The following is a 17,064-nucleotide window of genomic DNA, read 5'->3' as shown; positions in this document are numbered from 1 at the left end:
CGGTGAGCTCCAGAGAGCGGCATCGCGCGGTCAGTGCAGGAGTTGTCAGGCCCTTGCGGTCACACGTGTTGTGGATCGAACTCCGGGCTGATGAAGTCAGGTGCGCCAGCGTGGACGGCGTCGGGGCTGCGGTGCGAAGCGCGGGATGATGCGACGTGCGGTGCCCACAGGTCACAGCGCAGGCAGCAGCGTCATTACTGAAGCGCTGTCGTCGGTAGGCCCAAGCCAGCCGTGTGGGACGGGACAGTGCTTCGTGCTCCTCATGAGCAGTGCACAGGCCACATGCAGGCAGCGGTGCCAGTGTCAGCAGGAGCGTCGTCGTCTAGGAGGCCCAGGCTGCGGTGTGAGCAGGCGTTGCCAGAGTGCAGGGCCCACAGGTCGCGGTGCGAGCAGCAGCTCTGTGAAATCGTCTGATGACGGCATCAGTGAGACCAGGGTCGCGGTACGAAGTGGGGCAATGCAACTCCGTGTGGCGTCAGCACGTCACGGTGCAGGCCAGCGGCGTCGTTGGCGGCATCGCAGTGGTTTCTCCTCTTGAACAGCACAAAACACACAGTTCCCAGTAATGCAGGCCGAGGAAATTGAAGTTTTTGGTGTCCCTGAGACTTCCAACAGGAGGCAAGCTCTACTCCATGCCCTTGGAGAATATCCTCAAGCAGGACACACAGCAAACTTCACCCTTTGCACTTTTTTCAGGCAGAAGCAGCAACTGCATGCTAGTCCAGCAAATCAACACAGCAAAGGGACAGTACTCCTCCTTCAGATCTTCTCCTGGACAGAGGTTCCTCTTGATTCCAGAAAGATTCTAAAAATCTGGGGGTTTGGGTCTTCTTATACCCAGTTCTGCCTTTGAAGTTGGCAAACTTCAAAGGTAAGTCTTAAGTGTTTGCAAGATCCTTCCTTGTCCAGGCCAGGCCTCCGACACGCACCAGGGGGTCGGAGACGGCATTGTGTGAGGGCAGGCACAGTCCTTTCATGTGTGAGTGACCACTCCTCCCCTTCCCTCCCCTCCCCTCCAGCACAGATGGCTAATCAAGATATGCAGGTTACACCCCAGCCCCCTTTGTGTCACTGTCTAGGAGAGGTGTGAACAGCCCAACTGTCAAAGTGACCCAGACGGGGAATCCACAACAGGCAGAGTCAAAGAATGGATTAAGCTAGAAAAAGCCTACTTTCTAAAAGTGGCATTTTCAAACTAACAATCTAAAAACCAACTTCACTAAAAGATGTATTTTTAAATTGTGAGCTCAGAGACCCTAAACTCCACATTTGTATCTATTCTCAAAGAGAATCTGTGCTTTAAGGATTTTTAAAGGTAGCCCCCAAGTTAACCAATGAGAGGGATAGGCCTTGCACAGTGAAAACCGAATTTAGCAGTATTTCACTGTTAGGAAATATAAAACACACTAGTATATGTCCTACCTTAGTCATACACTGCACCCTGCCAAGGGGGCTACCTAGGGCCTTCCTTAGGGGTGCCTTACATGTAGTAAAAGAGAAGGTTTAGGCCTGGCAAGTGGGTAAACTTGCCAAGTCGAATTGGCAGTTTAAAGCTGCACACACAGACACTGCAGTGGCAGGTCTGAGCCATGTTTACAGGGCTACTAATGTGGGTGGTACAACCAGTGCTGCAGGCACACTAGTAGCATTTAATTTATAGGCCCTGTGCACCTCTATTGCACTTTACTAGGGACTTACCAGTAAATCAAATATGGCAATCATGGATAAACGAATCAACAGTACACTTAACACAGAGAGCATATGCACTTTAGCACTGGTTAGCAGTGGTAAAGTGCCCAGAGTTCTAAAGCCAACAAAAACAGGTAAAAAAAAAAAAATAGGAGGAAGGAGGCAAAAAGACTGGGGATGACCGTGCAAAAAGGGCCATTTCCAACAAACACACAGTTGATTTGGTTGTAAATGGTAAAGACTTGAAGGCTTTTTTTGGGTGAGTTTCTTTAAGGGAAGGTGCTGTAGGTTCTGAATTAAACTTTGTTGAGGCAATCCTTTCTTTAGTCCTCATGGTTCTGACCGCCTAGGAGTGTTATGGTGAGATTTCTTTGAGGCCTTGGAAGGCAAACTTTAAGACTCTTTCAGTAGACCTTTCCCTTTTTCGAGATGGCACACTCTTTGGAGACTCATCACTGCTGTCTTCAGATAAAGGGCAGTCCTTAGATTTTAATCTTTGGAGCCAAATTAATAATCTACCTTCAATGTTTACGGAGCAAGGGTGAGACAATTCTTACAATCTCTCATCTTAGGTTCTGGATGAAGGCAGTATGTGCATTCCTTGTGTAGGTCCTGTAAGTGGAGCCTTTGAGCCTTTAATCCGATCCTGTGACACATGTGGAATAAATCTTTTTTCAGTTGGTTGAGACAGGCTTGTTTTCAGTCCGAGTAACTTAAGACAATGTCCGGAAACAAATTCTCCTCAGGAAATGATAAAATGCATTAATTTGAGCAGAGCTCAAGGAGACTCCCATAACACAAAGTATGGTAGAAAATGTGAGGGATTCAGCCTCTCTTGGGAGTGTGCCAGAGTGCTATCGCCTGACTATCTAAAGTTTGTAATTTGGTCCTTAAAAAAAAAAAGACATAGAAAGGCTATAAGCCAATGGCTCATTAACCATTAGGGCCTATTCTAATGATGTACATTGCTTTACTAAATACTCCCACTTCGACGATAGGGAATGACTCAAAGCCATGTGACTCCTCGAAAGATCCAATACTGGAGAAAGTGTGTATACCATTTTTCAGAAATGTCCCTGGTTACTGCAAACACCACAACCAACAGCATGTCAGATTTTATTCCTATTGGAGTCAATGAAATCATCTATCTTCCTGGTTCTCAATGCAGATCTTCACAGAAGGCTGGTACAACAGTACCTAGAGACCAGTGTTCCCAATGAAAAGACAAGTGAGAAGACACACTGAACCTTATGATACAAGTCAAACAATCCCTAAAGTGGTGGAGTAAGAAACACAACCTCTTAATTGAATTCCATTCCACCAAGGCCTTTCAAGGTAAACAATTTTGTTGGTGCTTCCCTAATAGGATGGGTAGCTCAGCAAGATGCGATTGTGTAAGCACTGATCACAGAAACAGCTTTGTCAAATAAATATCATGAAATTGAAAGCAGTTGGTCCTGCACTGAAAACGTATGAACCATACACAACAACAATATCTTAGTACAAACAGTGAATAGAACCACAGTGCACTACCTCAACCACCATGGAGGCACCAGGTCAATGATCTCGTCACTAGAATCCAAAGCAATCGGACACCAACTACTTACAAGAAACTTGTAAATTCAAGTGGTTGCCAGGTCTTGCTAATAAGCTGAAGCAGATCTGTGCAAATGCTATACAAGATAACCATGAATGGGAGACAACAGTCTTCCTAGACATTTGTCAGGAAGGGGCTTTCCCTGCCCCTTGGTCAAAAGAAAAGCTCTCTGCATTTCCACTAAATTTCCATGATTCAGTCAGTGTTGATCAAACTCAAACTGTCCAGCACATAGATGGTTTTAATGACCCCAGAATGGCCAGGGCAGTGGTTGTTTTCAAAAGCACTCTACCTCTTTGAGACCTCACAAGAAACTGCAGTGCAAGCAGAATCCATTATCGAGAAGGAAAGGCAAAATTCTCAATCCAACCATACAGTCACAGAATTCTGGAGCACATGTTGCCACCAGAATGCATAAAGATTTTTAAAGAGGCAAAACATCCATCCACCGGAACCTCTTGTACATTTAAATAAACAAGATTTGTAATATGGTGCTTTACAATACCATGACCCTACTATTTGTCAAGCGAATGTGAACATTCCTTTCCTGCTCCACATAGATCAATCAAGACTTCTATTCTGTTCCATTAAAGCTCATCTTGCTGTCATTACAGCATAAAGAAAAGGGCCATCTCAGAAACATTTCTATGTAAATCCTGTGATAAAATACTTTTCTAGAAGATTTGAGAGAGACGTTTCCACAAATGGGACATTCTTCATGGCTGCTCATTCTACCCAAATTAATGCCTCCTACTTTGAACCCATACACGTCTTCATTGCAGAACGTTATTGGGAGCAAGTTAGCAATTATGATCTTTAAGTTAATCATTTCTACCTGCAGGCATATTGGGTAGCAGTAGACAAGGGCATTCTGGCACTGAAGAAAACATTACTTACCTTCAATAAAAATATTTCTGGTGGATTTTTAATCTTTACACAGATTCCTCAACTAATAATATCCCTCCAGGGGCATCAGACTTTTTCCCCAGCAATAACTAACCAGCACCACTAGGTGGCACCATGCTCCTTTGGCCAGATGCAACAACTGAGTTGCTCTTCACTCTGAATAGCCAATCACCATTCAAAGGGCATATCTACATGGGCGGGTCGTAACAGGTCCCGAGAAGTCAGTAGAACACACTCAAGCGTGGTGGTGGAGTGCGATGTTGTGCTCATGGACTGCCACAGTGTCTGCAGAATCCAGCCTGCACTAAGGATCTGTTAGGAGACATTCCAAACATCACTGACCCAATCTGGAATAAAAAAATAAGTTATGTAGGCTTCTTACATATCTTTTTGGTGGATACTCTACTTGCAGATGCCCATTGTGCTAAACAGGATCCAGAAACATTTCCAGAAGAGCTGGCTCCACATTAAACACCAGAAACAATACCACTATGTCATCACTGGAGTCATAAAGCACCCACCTTTGCACCTCAACTTCAGTTTCCCAAACATTTTTACTGGACCAGGAAGGCAAAAGGACTAGACCAGCAGGTGCAATGCAAGCAAATGATCTGGAAATTTAATATCCCAGCATAAGACAAACCTTCAAGATAGATGGGGAGGTGGGTGGAATCGGGGAGGAATACAAAGGCAGAGTATTCACCAGAAAGATAGTTACCGAAGGAAATTAACTAAGCTATTTCTACTTGCAAATTACTCACTGTTTGATTACATTACAAACCAGTATACCACTACGAGGGGGGCTTAAATGGACGTCTAGACAAGGACATCCTGAAGGACAGAACAAGCAAAATGGCTGTGCTGGAACTCTTCAAAATCTAACATTGGTGCTTTTAAAAAGTATGAAGAGATGCCTGTGTTACCACACTGTAGATTTAGACACAGGAACTCCCCTCGCTAATGCAGAAGTGGAAGAGTTGACCCGCGTAAAATAAGTCCTAGTGCCCTCAGGTGGTTCTTTATGGGCCAGAGCATTGTACATTTTAATGCATAAGAAGTTCCAACTCAACAGGGTTCTCTTTTGAACCCCTTTTCACTTCCCGTTAACTGCGTACCCTATAAAGGTCTTATCAAAGCACAGATCCTTGGTGTGGTCAATGCAACTAAAACACACTTGTTTGGATATAACCTTTCCACCTTGGTGTGACGTGGAGTGGGGTGAAGGAAGGAATAGTATTAAACCATATGGAATAGGGTCACTACCTTGAGAAGAAAAAAAATGGTGTAAAGCACTAATTTGTCAGGAAAAACACAACTAAAAGGAGAATGCATGGTCAGCACTTGCAACCTGCAGACACTTCTTACCAAGGTAATGGGAACTAGAAAAAACACCTTAGATGTTAAAAGGCAAGTATGAAGTGGCTCAAATGGAGACCCCATCCTAAAACGTAGTCCTTTGTTATGAGACTACATTAAGTGACATAAGAAAAGCATTTAGGTTCTGTTTTAGAGAGGAAGTTTGGGCAGACTCTAGTGAAGAGTGTGAAGACACAAATTGCCAATTACCTCAGAAAGGGCTGTTGCCTGGCTATTTAGAAATCGACTGCTGCACCTAGAAAGGGCTTTTCCCAAGCAGCTAGGAGGATGCAGAGGTGGCCCATAACGGCTGAACTAGTCCTTCGAAACGGAGGACGATGGTTGCAAAATTAGTCAAAATGCTAGATTCTGTATCAAAAAAGGGCAGGGCTAGAGCCAAACCTCCTTCTGCTTTTCATACCATCAAAGAAAGACTTTCTATGCAGATGAGTAAGAGATATACTCTTATGGGGACATATAACAGCACCTTACATTTTGCAAATCAAGATAACAGCTAGCATCAGTATTGTAAGTGAAAAGAAGGTCATCGCCTCAAAGTCATTACCTTCTGTGAAGATGTTTAAGCCTCACCAGGCATGGCAAAATCCTTTGTGTCAACACAAATCTGAACCCATCTGGGTAAATGTTTGCACCCTGTGGAGGTACTCCGTCAAGGGCCTATATCAAAACATTCTTTAACCTTTTCTTTCATCAAAGAAATTATTTCAGAAGACTTCAAAGGAAACCACGAAAGTTGGTTTAAAGGACAGTGCCCTTGGCGCATCAAAGGTGGCAGCGACTCAACAGGTGACTGCATATTAGCAGGCTACAACTTATTAGCTGCCAAAGCCGTGTAGCAAGGAAGTCAACTGGTGTCTGTGATGCCGCCATGGGATCAAACAACATTGGAAGTGGCCTGTGGGTTTAGGAGTAATTCTGAACAAATCCAGCATTGCTAGTCCGAAGGTGTTGAAAACCCCAGCTTCACCTTTTTCAAAATCAGGTTTTTTTCAGATGAGTCCAGTATTACGGAATAGCACTGACACTCCAATCTCATCTAGGGGCAGGACAGTTTCTTCACAGACGAACTAGATTTCTCCACTCTATGATGCTTCTTTGTACGAAGACCTTTTGGGAGGTTATACCCTGCCAGGCTACTTACCCAATGCCAAAAGAGAATGTGCCAGCATATCTCTGCAGGCAATGGCCAAAAACAGCTGGACCTCCTTTTTGATGGCTTCCAGTGGATCAATAGACAGGAGTGGCAAGCTGTGACATTGTTTTCCGAGCCCAAACAGCATATACTTATGTCAGGAGAGTCTGACAAGGACATTTTCTTGAAGCGTCTGTCACACATGACATTCTGCAGCATTTGGACAGCAGCTAGGGCCAAACTAGAGTACCAAGAGAACTCTGGACATGTGCTAATGAGGAGAGGAAAAACAGAAGCTGATGTCAGCATGGTGTCTGGCCCCTATTCTATTCTTAAGATGTCACTCTGAATCTGAAGCAGCATGGCAGCACCTGCCAGTGCCAGACAAGTGGCACATAAAGATATATACATATAGTGAGTAAACTGCTGGAAGATGTATCCATCAAAAGTGCACTTTTTTGTAATCTGTGACAACGGCAGCATGTCATACGGCAGCTGCCATTAAAAACCATCTTTGGAGCAGTACAGTATATACTGGTACTAAGCAACAGCCAATACAGGAAAATGTCCATTCACTTCAAGGTATGTAGGCACCATTCTTAAGTGGGGGATGTAAACCATCATCTTAAAGTGTCAACATCACAATTAACTACTCATGATTAACACAGTCAACTTCCTCTGTTTCTATAAACATGTCGTATTCAAAAATCAAGTATGTAAGAGCTTTTTACCCTCAAACAGGGCTTACCATTGTTCTGCTGTGTCACTGCTGGAGTGCGGTGTCGGTCTAATCTCTCACAAGCCTGTAAAAGAGCATCACATTAATTAAGAGAATCGCTTTTTCTTGTTCAGCTAAATTATTACCGAAGCCCACTACAAACGATAGTATGCCCAAACAAACTGTTATCTGTAAAGTTGAAGCACTCAATATAGTATCTCCAGTGATCCCAGTCCAAGTATGCCGTTTTAAAAAGCTGCTGCAATGTTTTATTTTATTGTTATCTGCAAAAGGGCCACAAAAAGAAAAGGAAACATAAAAACATGCTGCCACCTAAAAGAGGCTGCCATACGCTTAAATTAAGTTTGATTTAAAACTGAATTATCCATTACACACAGTAGTAATAAAAAGGTAAAGGTGCTTCCTGGTAATTAGGTGTACTCTGAAAGTGTACTGAACCCCTTTTTAGTTTTAATTCACACAAGAAATAACAGGATACATATTGGTGCAAATAAAAGATGCCACTGACTTTAAATGAGTGTCAACTGAAGGCAAACTCATAGATGGCTAAAAACTAAGACGTGTAAGCAGTATAAAGAATGGAAAGGGGGAAACAAGTTTGCAAATTAAAGTAGCATCACAAGTCTCAGCACGGAAGTCCACTTGTTAGGTAGAAGTGTACTCATGATCAGACACAATGCCGTCACTCTCAGTCCAAGGAAGTCAATGGATGAAGGGGAATGAGATGTATGTTTATGTATTAAGTGAGATAGCTGTAGCCTACAGCTGCGTATAACCGAGACATACAAATTAAGGCTAAATGTGGCATAAAAAAAAAAAAAAAAAAAAAAAAAAAAAAAAAAAAAACTAGAATATAGCATTTACTCATTTACTGCCAAGGGGCATGATGCACAGCACTTCCACATGCCCCTCACCTCCTACAGGCTAGGCTACACTGCTCTAGCTCGCCATCAGTTGCCAGTCTGTCTTAAAGACAGCCCCACACTCGGAAGTGGCAGATGACACTATTTTAATCTTTTTAATTTTGGATTACTTTTCCCGCAGCAGTGCATGCAAATCCAAACACTAAAAATAACAAACTAAACGTGAGGACCATGTAATTTTGGCATCTCAGTCATCAATCACCTTAAACAAGTGTCCAAATCCGCGGCTATTTGATCTCCAAAAACACCAAAATCTGCAAACCAGCTGCCCTCCAAACGAGTGAAAAACGTTTGTTCAATGCTAAAACTCACAGATAGTTTCGCTGTTATAACTACCGAAGCTCCCGCGGCTGTTCACGTCTCCATAAAGTGCCTGTATCATTATGCTTTGCCTGAAACTTTAACAACGGAAATACCCCAAGAAGATAACTTACTATCACACCTCGTATCCTCGATTATTTAATGGAAAGTGTTTTTGTGAGCCTTGCCATGTTTTGGACAAACTGGGAAAATATAAATACTGGCTTGTCAGTTTCTGTTAGTGCTACTCTTTCTGCTTCTAAATTAACTTAAAAAAATACAGTTATTACTTTAGAAACTTTATTTGGGTTCCCTAAAAGTATCAGCTAATCAAACAAGTTACCTTTGGGAACACCATTTCTGGCAGAGGCTGCCTAACCCCAGACTCCTCACCTTAAAATATTCCTCTAGCATTAAGAGTGGATCCAGAAAATTCAAAGCAGGACCCCTGTGCGCCGGCAGGTGGTGCTGGTGGCTTCAGACCGGAAGCGATGTGCGCAGGCCTATATAGGTGCCCACCATGCATGTTGACATCAGTTGATTTCTTGACTGTTCCGTGCTCGCACACTCTGAGCCAAAATCAGAATGGCTGCGGCCAATATGAAGATTTGTGGGAAGTTATTAGGTGAAAAAAATAGTCAGGGTCACAGAAAGGGGAAGATTTGAATCTGCCAGAAAAAGGTGTTACCGGAAGTAATTAACTTTCTTTGGATAGAGGCTTTTAACCAGAGATTCCTTAAAATAGATACCAAAGCAATACTTCCCAGGAAGTGGGTCTGTCAATTTGCACAAAACAGAAAGTCCTGCAGAACTGAGCAGGGAAAGTCTCCTTAGACTAAACTGGCTGCCCAGACAGTGCTTTGTCAATGTATGGAGTGACGCTCTCATACCTACAAGGCAAATGTCTAGGACAGGTACTGCACATAGCAACACAGTTGTAGCAGCCTTGGTTCTGGTGGAATAAGTCCATAAATCTTTCAGAGGCTGCTTCCTATCTATTGCATAGCAGGTCTAAATGCAGACCATGCACCAGCAAGATATAGTCCTCTTCCTTGTCTTTTTTGGCTCATGTGAACCCAACAAAGAGCTAAAAATCCACAGTGTTCTCCAGTACGATCTATGTAGAAGCTAAGAGCCCTTTTTGGAACCAGCTGATAAGGCTTCTACATCTCTTTAGAGAAGTGAGGTGGGGCAATGAACACCAGGAGGGTGATGTTTTTATCAACCTGAAGGAACTACTTTTGGCAACAAGCACTGGTAAAGCCAATAGGTCTCACCTAGGTGACTGTTTTAGCTATGTTGTATACCAGTGTGGCTGCTGTTCAGCATGATTAAACGTTAATGGCACAGAGTGGGGTAGATAGAGTGAAGTGGGGGTACAGTGGGTTAGAATGGAGTGGGGGAGATTAGCATGGTACATTGAAGTGGGGTAGATTGGGGTAGAGGGGTAGACTGGAGTAGGGTAGACTGGAGTAATATAGATAGGGATGGGGTACATTGGAGTGGAGTAAGATAGACTAGAGTGAAGATGGATTGAGTGGTGTGGGGGTAGATTAGGGTGGAGTGGGGTAGATTATAGAGGGGTAGATTGGAGTAGAGTGTGGTGAAGTCGAGTTGGATATATTGGAGTTGAGTTGAGACTGGACTGAGATTATGGAAGAGTAGATTGTAGTGGGATAGGTTAGGTGGAGTGAGGTAGATTGGGTGGATTAGAGTAGCATAGGCTGAAATGGAGTGGGGTATATTAAACAGGGATGACTGAAGTGGGGTAGATAAAAGTGGGGTGGGGTAGATTGGGGAAGGGTAGATTACAGCGGAGTGAAGTAGGGCAGGATAGGGTAAACAGTAGAGTGTGGTAGAATGGAGTGGGGTAGATTAGAGTGAAGTGCAATGGGGTAGATTTGGGTAGAGTGGACTGGGATAGATTGGAGTGTGTGGGGTAGATTGGGATGGGGTGGGGGTTATTGGAGTGGGGAAGTGGAGTATATTGAAGTAGGGTAGACTGAGGAAGACTGGAGTGAAGGTGGGTAGATTGGAGTGGAGTAGGATAGAGTAGGGTAGACTGGACAGGTAGATCAAAGTGGGGTAGATCGGAAGAGTGAAGTGATATATGTTGGGTAGATTGGAGCAGAGTGGGGTAGGCTAGGGAAAATGGAGTGCAGTGGATTGGAGTGGGGTAGTTTGGAGTGGAGAGTACTAGATTGGTGTGGGGCGGGGTAGACTGGAGTAATTAGATTAGGATGGAGAGGAGTGGAGTCTGGTAGGTTGGAGTGGGATAGAATGGGTGGATTATGGTGGGGAAGACTGGAGTAGGGTAGACTGGGATAGGAGTAGGACGAGATAGGAGTGGTGCAGGGTAGGGTAGATTACAGTGGGACAGATTGAATTGGGGCTGCTTGGATGGGGTAGATTGGATTTGGGAAGTGTGGGGTACAGTTGGACAGTGTAGATTGGAGCAAGGTGGGTCTCGCAGGGGAGGAGAAGGTTAGTCTGGACTGGGGTTGGTAGATTTCAGTCTCATGTGGTCCATCAGAGTGAAGTGGAGTGAGGTAGATTGGTTAGAGTGGAATGGAGTGTGGTAGACTGGGGTTGAGTGGAGTGAGCAGATTGGGTGGATTTGAGTGGAGCAGAGTCCAGTTGGACAGGTTGGAGTGGAGGGAGATTGGGGAAGTGTGGAGTGGGGTTGACTAGAGTGAAGTGTAGTTTGAAGGATGAGGGTGGGGTGCAGTGGGTTAGCTTGGGTGGATTACAGCAGGTTTGGATTGGAGTGAGGTACACTGGAGTGAGGCAGACTGAAGCGGAATAGATTGGAGAGGGATAACTTGAAGTGAAGTAGTTTGGAGTGAGGCAGATTGGAGTGGGATTGATTGGAGTTGAGTGGGGTGGTTTGGAGTGGGACAGAGTGGAGTTGGTAGATCGCAGTGGGCTGGGTGGAGTGGGGTGAAGTGGGTTAAGACTGGGGTAGACTGGAGTAGATCGGTGTGGACTAGATATGGTTAGATTGGGGTGGAGTTGACTGCAGTAGATTGGGGTGGAGTTGTGGTGTAGAGTAGAGTAAATTGGATCGTAGTGGAATGGGCTGGGGTAGGTGGGGTTAGAGCGGGTAGGTGAGGTTCAAATAGGGTAGGCAGGGACCCTGTGCCAGGAGACCTTGTGACTCTGGTCATGGCTGGAACACCAGAGAATTTTCCTGCTGGCGCAGCGCCTGGCAACATCTTTGAATGACAGGGTGGATGAACTCTGCCATGCCATTGATGCCTTGCAGATCACAAATGATGGTTACACCAAGAGCAGGCATGAGGTCTGTTTGATGAATAGAGAGAACCTTTGCTTGATCTGTTCGCAGCCATCACACGCACAATGTCAGCACTTCAGTGCACTGAAGTTCCCAAGGTGGCTTTTGCCCGGAGATGCATTCTGCGTAGAGTTGAATTCAGGAATCCTGTACGTCTTTCTGCAGATACCTCTCCTGTCTAAGTTCTCAAGAAGATCATCTACGACCAGAACCAAGTAATCCTAGAGGATCTGGATTTGGCACGGAGGGCATGTAATCTCTGGACAATGAACATCTGTCTTCCGACCACGCCCTCCTTTTTCCAGTACCCCCTGGCAGTGGTGTTATCCATGAACACCTGAACCAGTCTCCCTCTACTGGATGATAGGAAGGCTTTCAATGCCAAGCGGTGAATTCGCAGCTCCAACTGCCTGGGACCAGAGGCTTCCGATTTCCACCTCTCTTATGTGACCCTCCACACCAGAAGTGATGCACTGGTTACCACTGTAAGCTCTGTGTGGGGGAGGAAGAGGGGCCTGCCATTGACCTAAATGCAGTCATGCAGCCACCATTGCAGATCTTTTGGAGTCTACTCTGAAATCTGGTGTAGTTCAGAGACATTCCCTGAAGCTGAACCGACTGGGACTTCAGATCCCACTGCAGAGCCTGCATATGCTACCTGGTGTGCTTGACCAGCAGGATGGAGGAAGCCATCAGCCCCTGAAGCATCAGTCATCCTCCCTGAAATCCAGGACAGAGGCTGACACATCAGATCACAGCCTGATTGTCCCGGACTCTCTGCTCCCAGGGGTAGGCTTTAAACTGCACTGTGTCCAGAATGGCTCAGGTAAAGTGAGCGTCTGCGAAAGTGTCAGGTGTGACTTTTGCATGTTTATAGTATACCCTAAGGATGCCAGATGTTTATTGTAGTCTTAAGGTGGAGACGAATGCCTGGGGAGAGACTGCTTTCAGCTGCCAGTTGTTCAGGTAGGGGAAGACTGGATCCCCCTGGACATCTGAAGATGAGACACGACCACAGCCATCACTTTTGTGAACGCCAGAAGGGCATTGGTGAGGCTAAAGGGGAAAACAGCAAACTGAAATGTTCCTGGCCCACCATGAGCAGTAGGTGGTGACTGTGAGCCCGTAGGACTGGTAAGTGGATATAAGCATCCTGCAGGACCAACTCTACAATCTAGTCTTGAGGATAGACTAGGCCTGGGTCAAGATGAGCATCCTGAAATTTGTCCTTCTGGACGAAGGCATTGACAGGGTAAATTTTGAAAATTAGGCAGAGACCTACATCCTTCTTTGGAACGGGAAAGCAGCAGGAATATCAACCTGGACCTACTTCTGGCGCCACCACCCTTCCTATGGCTCCTTTGGCCAAAAGAGCCTGCACTTCCGGTTGGAAAAGGGATCCGGTCAGCCATTCTGGGAACAGTGGTAAGGTCGGCTGCGTTTCCAGAAATACCAGTGCATCAATCTGCTGGATGATCTACAACACCCACTTCCCAAAGGTGATGGTCTGTCACCCAGGCTCTGCCACCGACAGGGTGGCTGTGTATCAGAGGAAACAACAAAGATGTTTAAAGGCTACAGCAGCAACTGGAGGGGTGGTAGATTGGGCTCACCATGTTGTCTCTTTGCATCATGAAAAGACTGAGGAGTTTGCTGAGACCGTGGTAGCTGGCGATGTTGAAAACCCCTACTAAAGCTAGTTAGGGGCTGAAACTGAGGGCTGACGTGGAGCGGCAGACAGGCCCAGAGAGGACTGTAGCCCTGCTGTCGTTAAAGAACCAAAGGGCTGAATCTGCTATGTCCCTGAAAAGATGGGAACCATCAAATAGCATGTCCATCAAACTGGACTAGACACCCCCCAAAAACCCAGTGGTCAGCATCCAAGCATGTCTCAGAAGAACCACATTGGTGCCAATGGCTCTGCCTATGGAATTTGTCGTGCTAAGCCTACAACATCATGAAGTTAGCTGTATCATGGACATCTGGTATGGCCTGGGTAAGGATGGCACACGACTCTTCAGAAACAGTTGGAAGGATCTGAGTTACTGAGTGTCCCTGTGTTGGTGAAGCACCCTAGAAGATAAGTAGCATTCACCAAACACAAGATAAGACTTGAGGATGAAAAGATTTGTCTGCCAAAAGTGTCAATTCATTTTTACTGTCAGGAGGAGCACTGGGGAATGCATATGGGTTTACTTCACTAGCTAAGGCTTCACCACCAGACTCTTAGGGGTGGAATGCTCAGTGAGAAAATCTGGATCTCCAGGTGAAGGATGATGGACAATCTGGAGGTTGACCAAGTGACGCATGCAGGACTTCGCCCAAGGATCTAAAAGGGTGTCAGTAAGGGACTCAATAAGCAGAAGTACAGACTCTGATAGGTCTGGTCAGGTTGAAGAGCTGAGATTAACACACTGATCTTAACCTCTTGATACTGGAGCTGGATGTCACGAATGATGCCCACCCTCCACATCACTATAGCAATGATGCACTCTCCTCTCCTCAGTAGCAGGCTCTGGAGGAGGGTACAGGACAATGTCCACTGAACTGTCCAGGCCCCTAGCATCATGGAGATCATTAAAATAGTTGCCACCCTGGTACAGTTGGTCAATGTCATCGCCAGTACCATAAAAGTCATTATCAGAATCAAGGTATTGTCAATAACCTGGTCCCTAGTACTAGGCCAAGAAACCGTACAGGTATCTGATACATTACCTGCACTGGAAAAAGTAAACAGGAGTTGAACGTGACCTTGGTTGAGGTCAGCAGGTCTCCAAGTCGGCGAGCCCTATGGGATGGCCATTGTTGTCCGACTTTGGTGAAGCTGGAGTAAGTGGATCATGCTGAGTGTGGGTTGTAGCACCGGGAAGGGACCCAGCATAGAAGCTGGTAAAGATCCAGAAGCAGAACCATCTGGCATCAAGCGAGGTCCTGCCTGTGGAAATCCAGAAAGGAGGCTTCCCGGCTACTTTGGGTCTAAATGCATGCCAGAGGGAGCCAGTTGCATAAATAAGCGCATCATCACCTCATGAAACACCTTAAGCTGTAGAAGAGTTGCCAGGCCCAGAGAGACTCGGGCTGCAGTGGGATGTGATAGGTGCTTTTCTGGGAGCCAGGGAACCTTCTAAATGTGGATCCCCTGCAATGCCTTGATCCATGATGCACTAGTGCTTCTTTGAGAGTGGTCTGCTACACTCTACCATATAGTGAAGTTGATGTGGAATAACCAGGCCCCATCCGCTAAAGACCAATGGGCCCATTTCCTAACCATGCAGGGTTTCTTGCCTCCCTAAATGTAGGCTTCCACCATATACAGTAGTTTGCTAGGAACATGTGGGGGTGGTTGTAAGTGTAAGGGTTGTATGACATACAGTATGTTAGACAGGAGAGTATCTTTACAGAGTATCTTTATAGCAGCGATGCAGCCCAGCCAGGAACCTCTGTCCCCTCCTTCCATTTGTGTAGGTCTAAGCAGGCTGTATGGAAGAGATCTGCAAAATCACACTCCACTGTTCTCTCTAAAGAAGGACACATTTTGAACACTGGGAATAATACCCAGAGGCTCACACACTGAAAAGGAAACTGTTCCATAAGAGTGAGGTACGGTGAAATTAAGGGCCTGTGATTTTTGGAGGTTTTCTCTGAAGCCAGATACAGAGCTGAATGCCTCAAGCTCACCCAACAGGGCTGTCAGGAATGAGTAAGGCTGCATAAGTACCACCATGACATCATCTGCGTACAAGGTTATTTTGCGCTCTTGACCACTGATAGTTAAGCCTGTGGTCTGCCAGTTTGCCTGAATTCAGTCAGCAAGCAGTGCCATACACAGGGCAAGTAGTAGTGGGGAAGATAGAGCAGCCTTGTCACATGCCCCCAGCTATAGCAAAATCCTGTGCGGTTGGGCTGTTAAAGCTAACCCGGGCTTTGGGATTGGTGTAGCTACACTTCACCTATCTTTGAAAGCCAGTCAGTATGTCCCAGCTGGTATGCCCCAGCGGAAAGGCCAGTGCATCCAAACAAATGCTTTTTAGTCATCAATAGATATGAGAAGTGTCGGAGTGCAAGACCAGGTTGCCTTATCTAGGAGGGGTAGTGCTATTGGAATTATCGCTGCAGCCTCTCTCTGGTATAAAGCTAGTTTGGTCGGGTCCTTGCTTGTAGGGATGGTGGCGAGCGGCTAGTATGGTTAAGAGTTTAGCATTGACAAGGAGCAACGGAATAGGGGGATATGAGGAGCATTTGGTAGGGTCTTTTCCTGGTTTGGGTAGTAATGTAATAACTACCTCTTGCGTCAGTGAAGGTGCAGTGACTCCAAAGGAGTTACAAAGGCAGGTGAGCATGAGCGTTGAAAGCTTTATAAAAACTGGGCGTAAACCTGTCCAGACCAGAGGATCTTCCTAGATTGCATTCCCTCTATGCTAGTTAGGATTTTATCCAGACTAATGTGTGCTTCTACTGAGTGCATCCAGAGGCAGCAGTGGAGTCGTACTGCAGACGGAGAGATATGTGGTGTGATTTGTGGGTGCTGGGTCTTCTACAGTGTAGAGATCAGCATGAAAATGCTCAAATACTTTTCTGAACCTCATATGAACTGGGTTCCTAGCGGATGGCGAATACAAGGGGTTAGAGGAGTGAGAAGGGAGGATCTCTTGCGAGATGTGCTTTGCACATCTCAGACCTGCTGCCAAGAACATGGTTTCCCCCATGTACACGAAACAAAGTGGGTAAAGAGGAGATTCAAGAGTGTGGGGTTTGTCTGGTGCGGTTACTCAGCAGGAGATGCCTTGTAAAGATGCACTTTCCAAATTTTTACTAGGCAATACTGTTTCAGCAGTGAATGGAAACCAAGTATGGTTTACTGTCGATTCAATCACTACAAATAAAATATTTCAGTTCTATGCCAAAACAGGTCCAATACGCACAGAAGCTAAACAAACAAATTCATCCATCAATGTTCTAATATATGAATATAAGATACAACCCTTCTTATGCATACTTTTAACAACTGAATTAAATAAAGTTTTGCAATTATTAATTTTATTAGTAGCACATTAAGGATGAATCCCTTACATTTAAGGAAACATAATAATGAAATGAGTGGCTGCA

General features: G+C 45.4%; 1 protein-coding gene across 4 annotated transcripts in view; it reads right to left on the bottom strand.

Moving 5' to 3' along the window:
* MTMR4 (myotubularin related protein 4) overlaps positions 1-17,064 on the bottom strand; it is a 570,772-nt gene that overhangs the window by 514,648 nt on the left and 39,060 nt on the right. For all 4 annotated transcript variants that reach the window (XM_069226856.1, XM_069226854.1, XM_069226857.1 and 1 more), the window contains exon 2: positions 7,450-7,504. In XM_069226856.1, the coding sequence (XP_069082957.1) occupies positions 7,450-7,452 (3 nt within the window). In that variant the 5' untranslated portion in view covers positions 7,453-7,504. The remainder of the gene's footprint in view (positions 1-7,449; positions 7,505-17,064) is intronic.

Source organism: Pleurodeles waltl, chromosome 3_2, assembly GCF_031143425.1.
Source record: "Pleurodeles waltl isolate 20211129_DDA chromosome 3_2, aPleWal1.hap1.20221129, whole genome shotgun sequence".
In the NCBI taxonomy this organism is placed as follows: domain Eukaryota; kingdom Metazoa; phylum Chordata; class Amphibia; order Caudata; family Salamandridae; genus Pleurodeles; species Pleurodeles waltl.
This window is presented reverse-complemented; position numbering and strand designations above follow the sequence as displayed.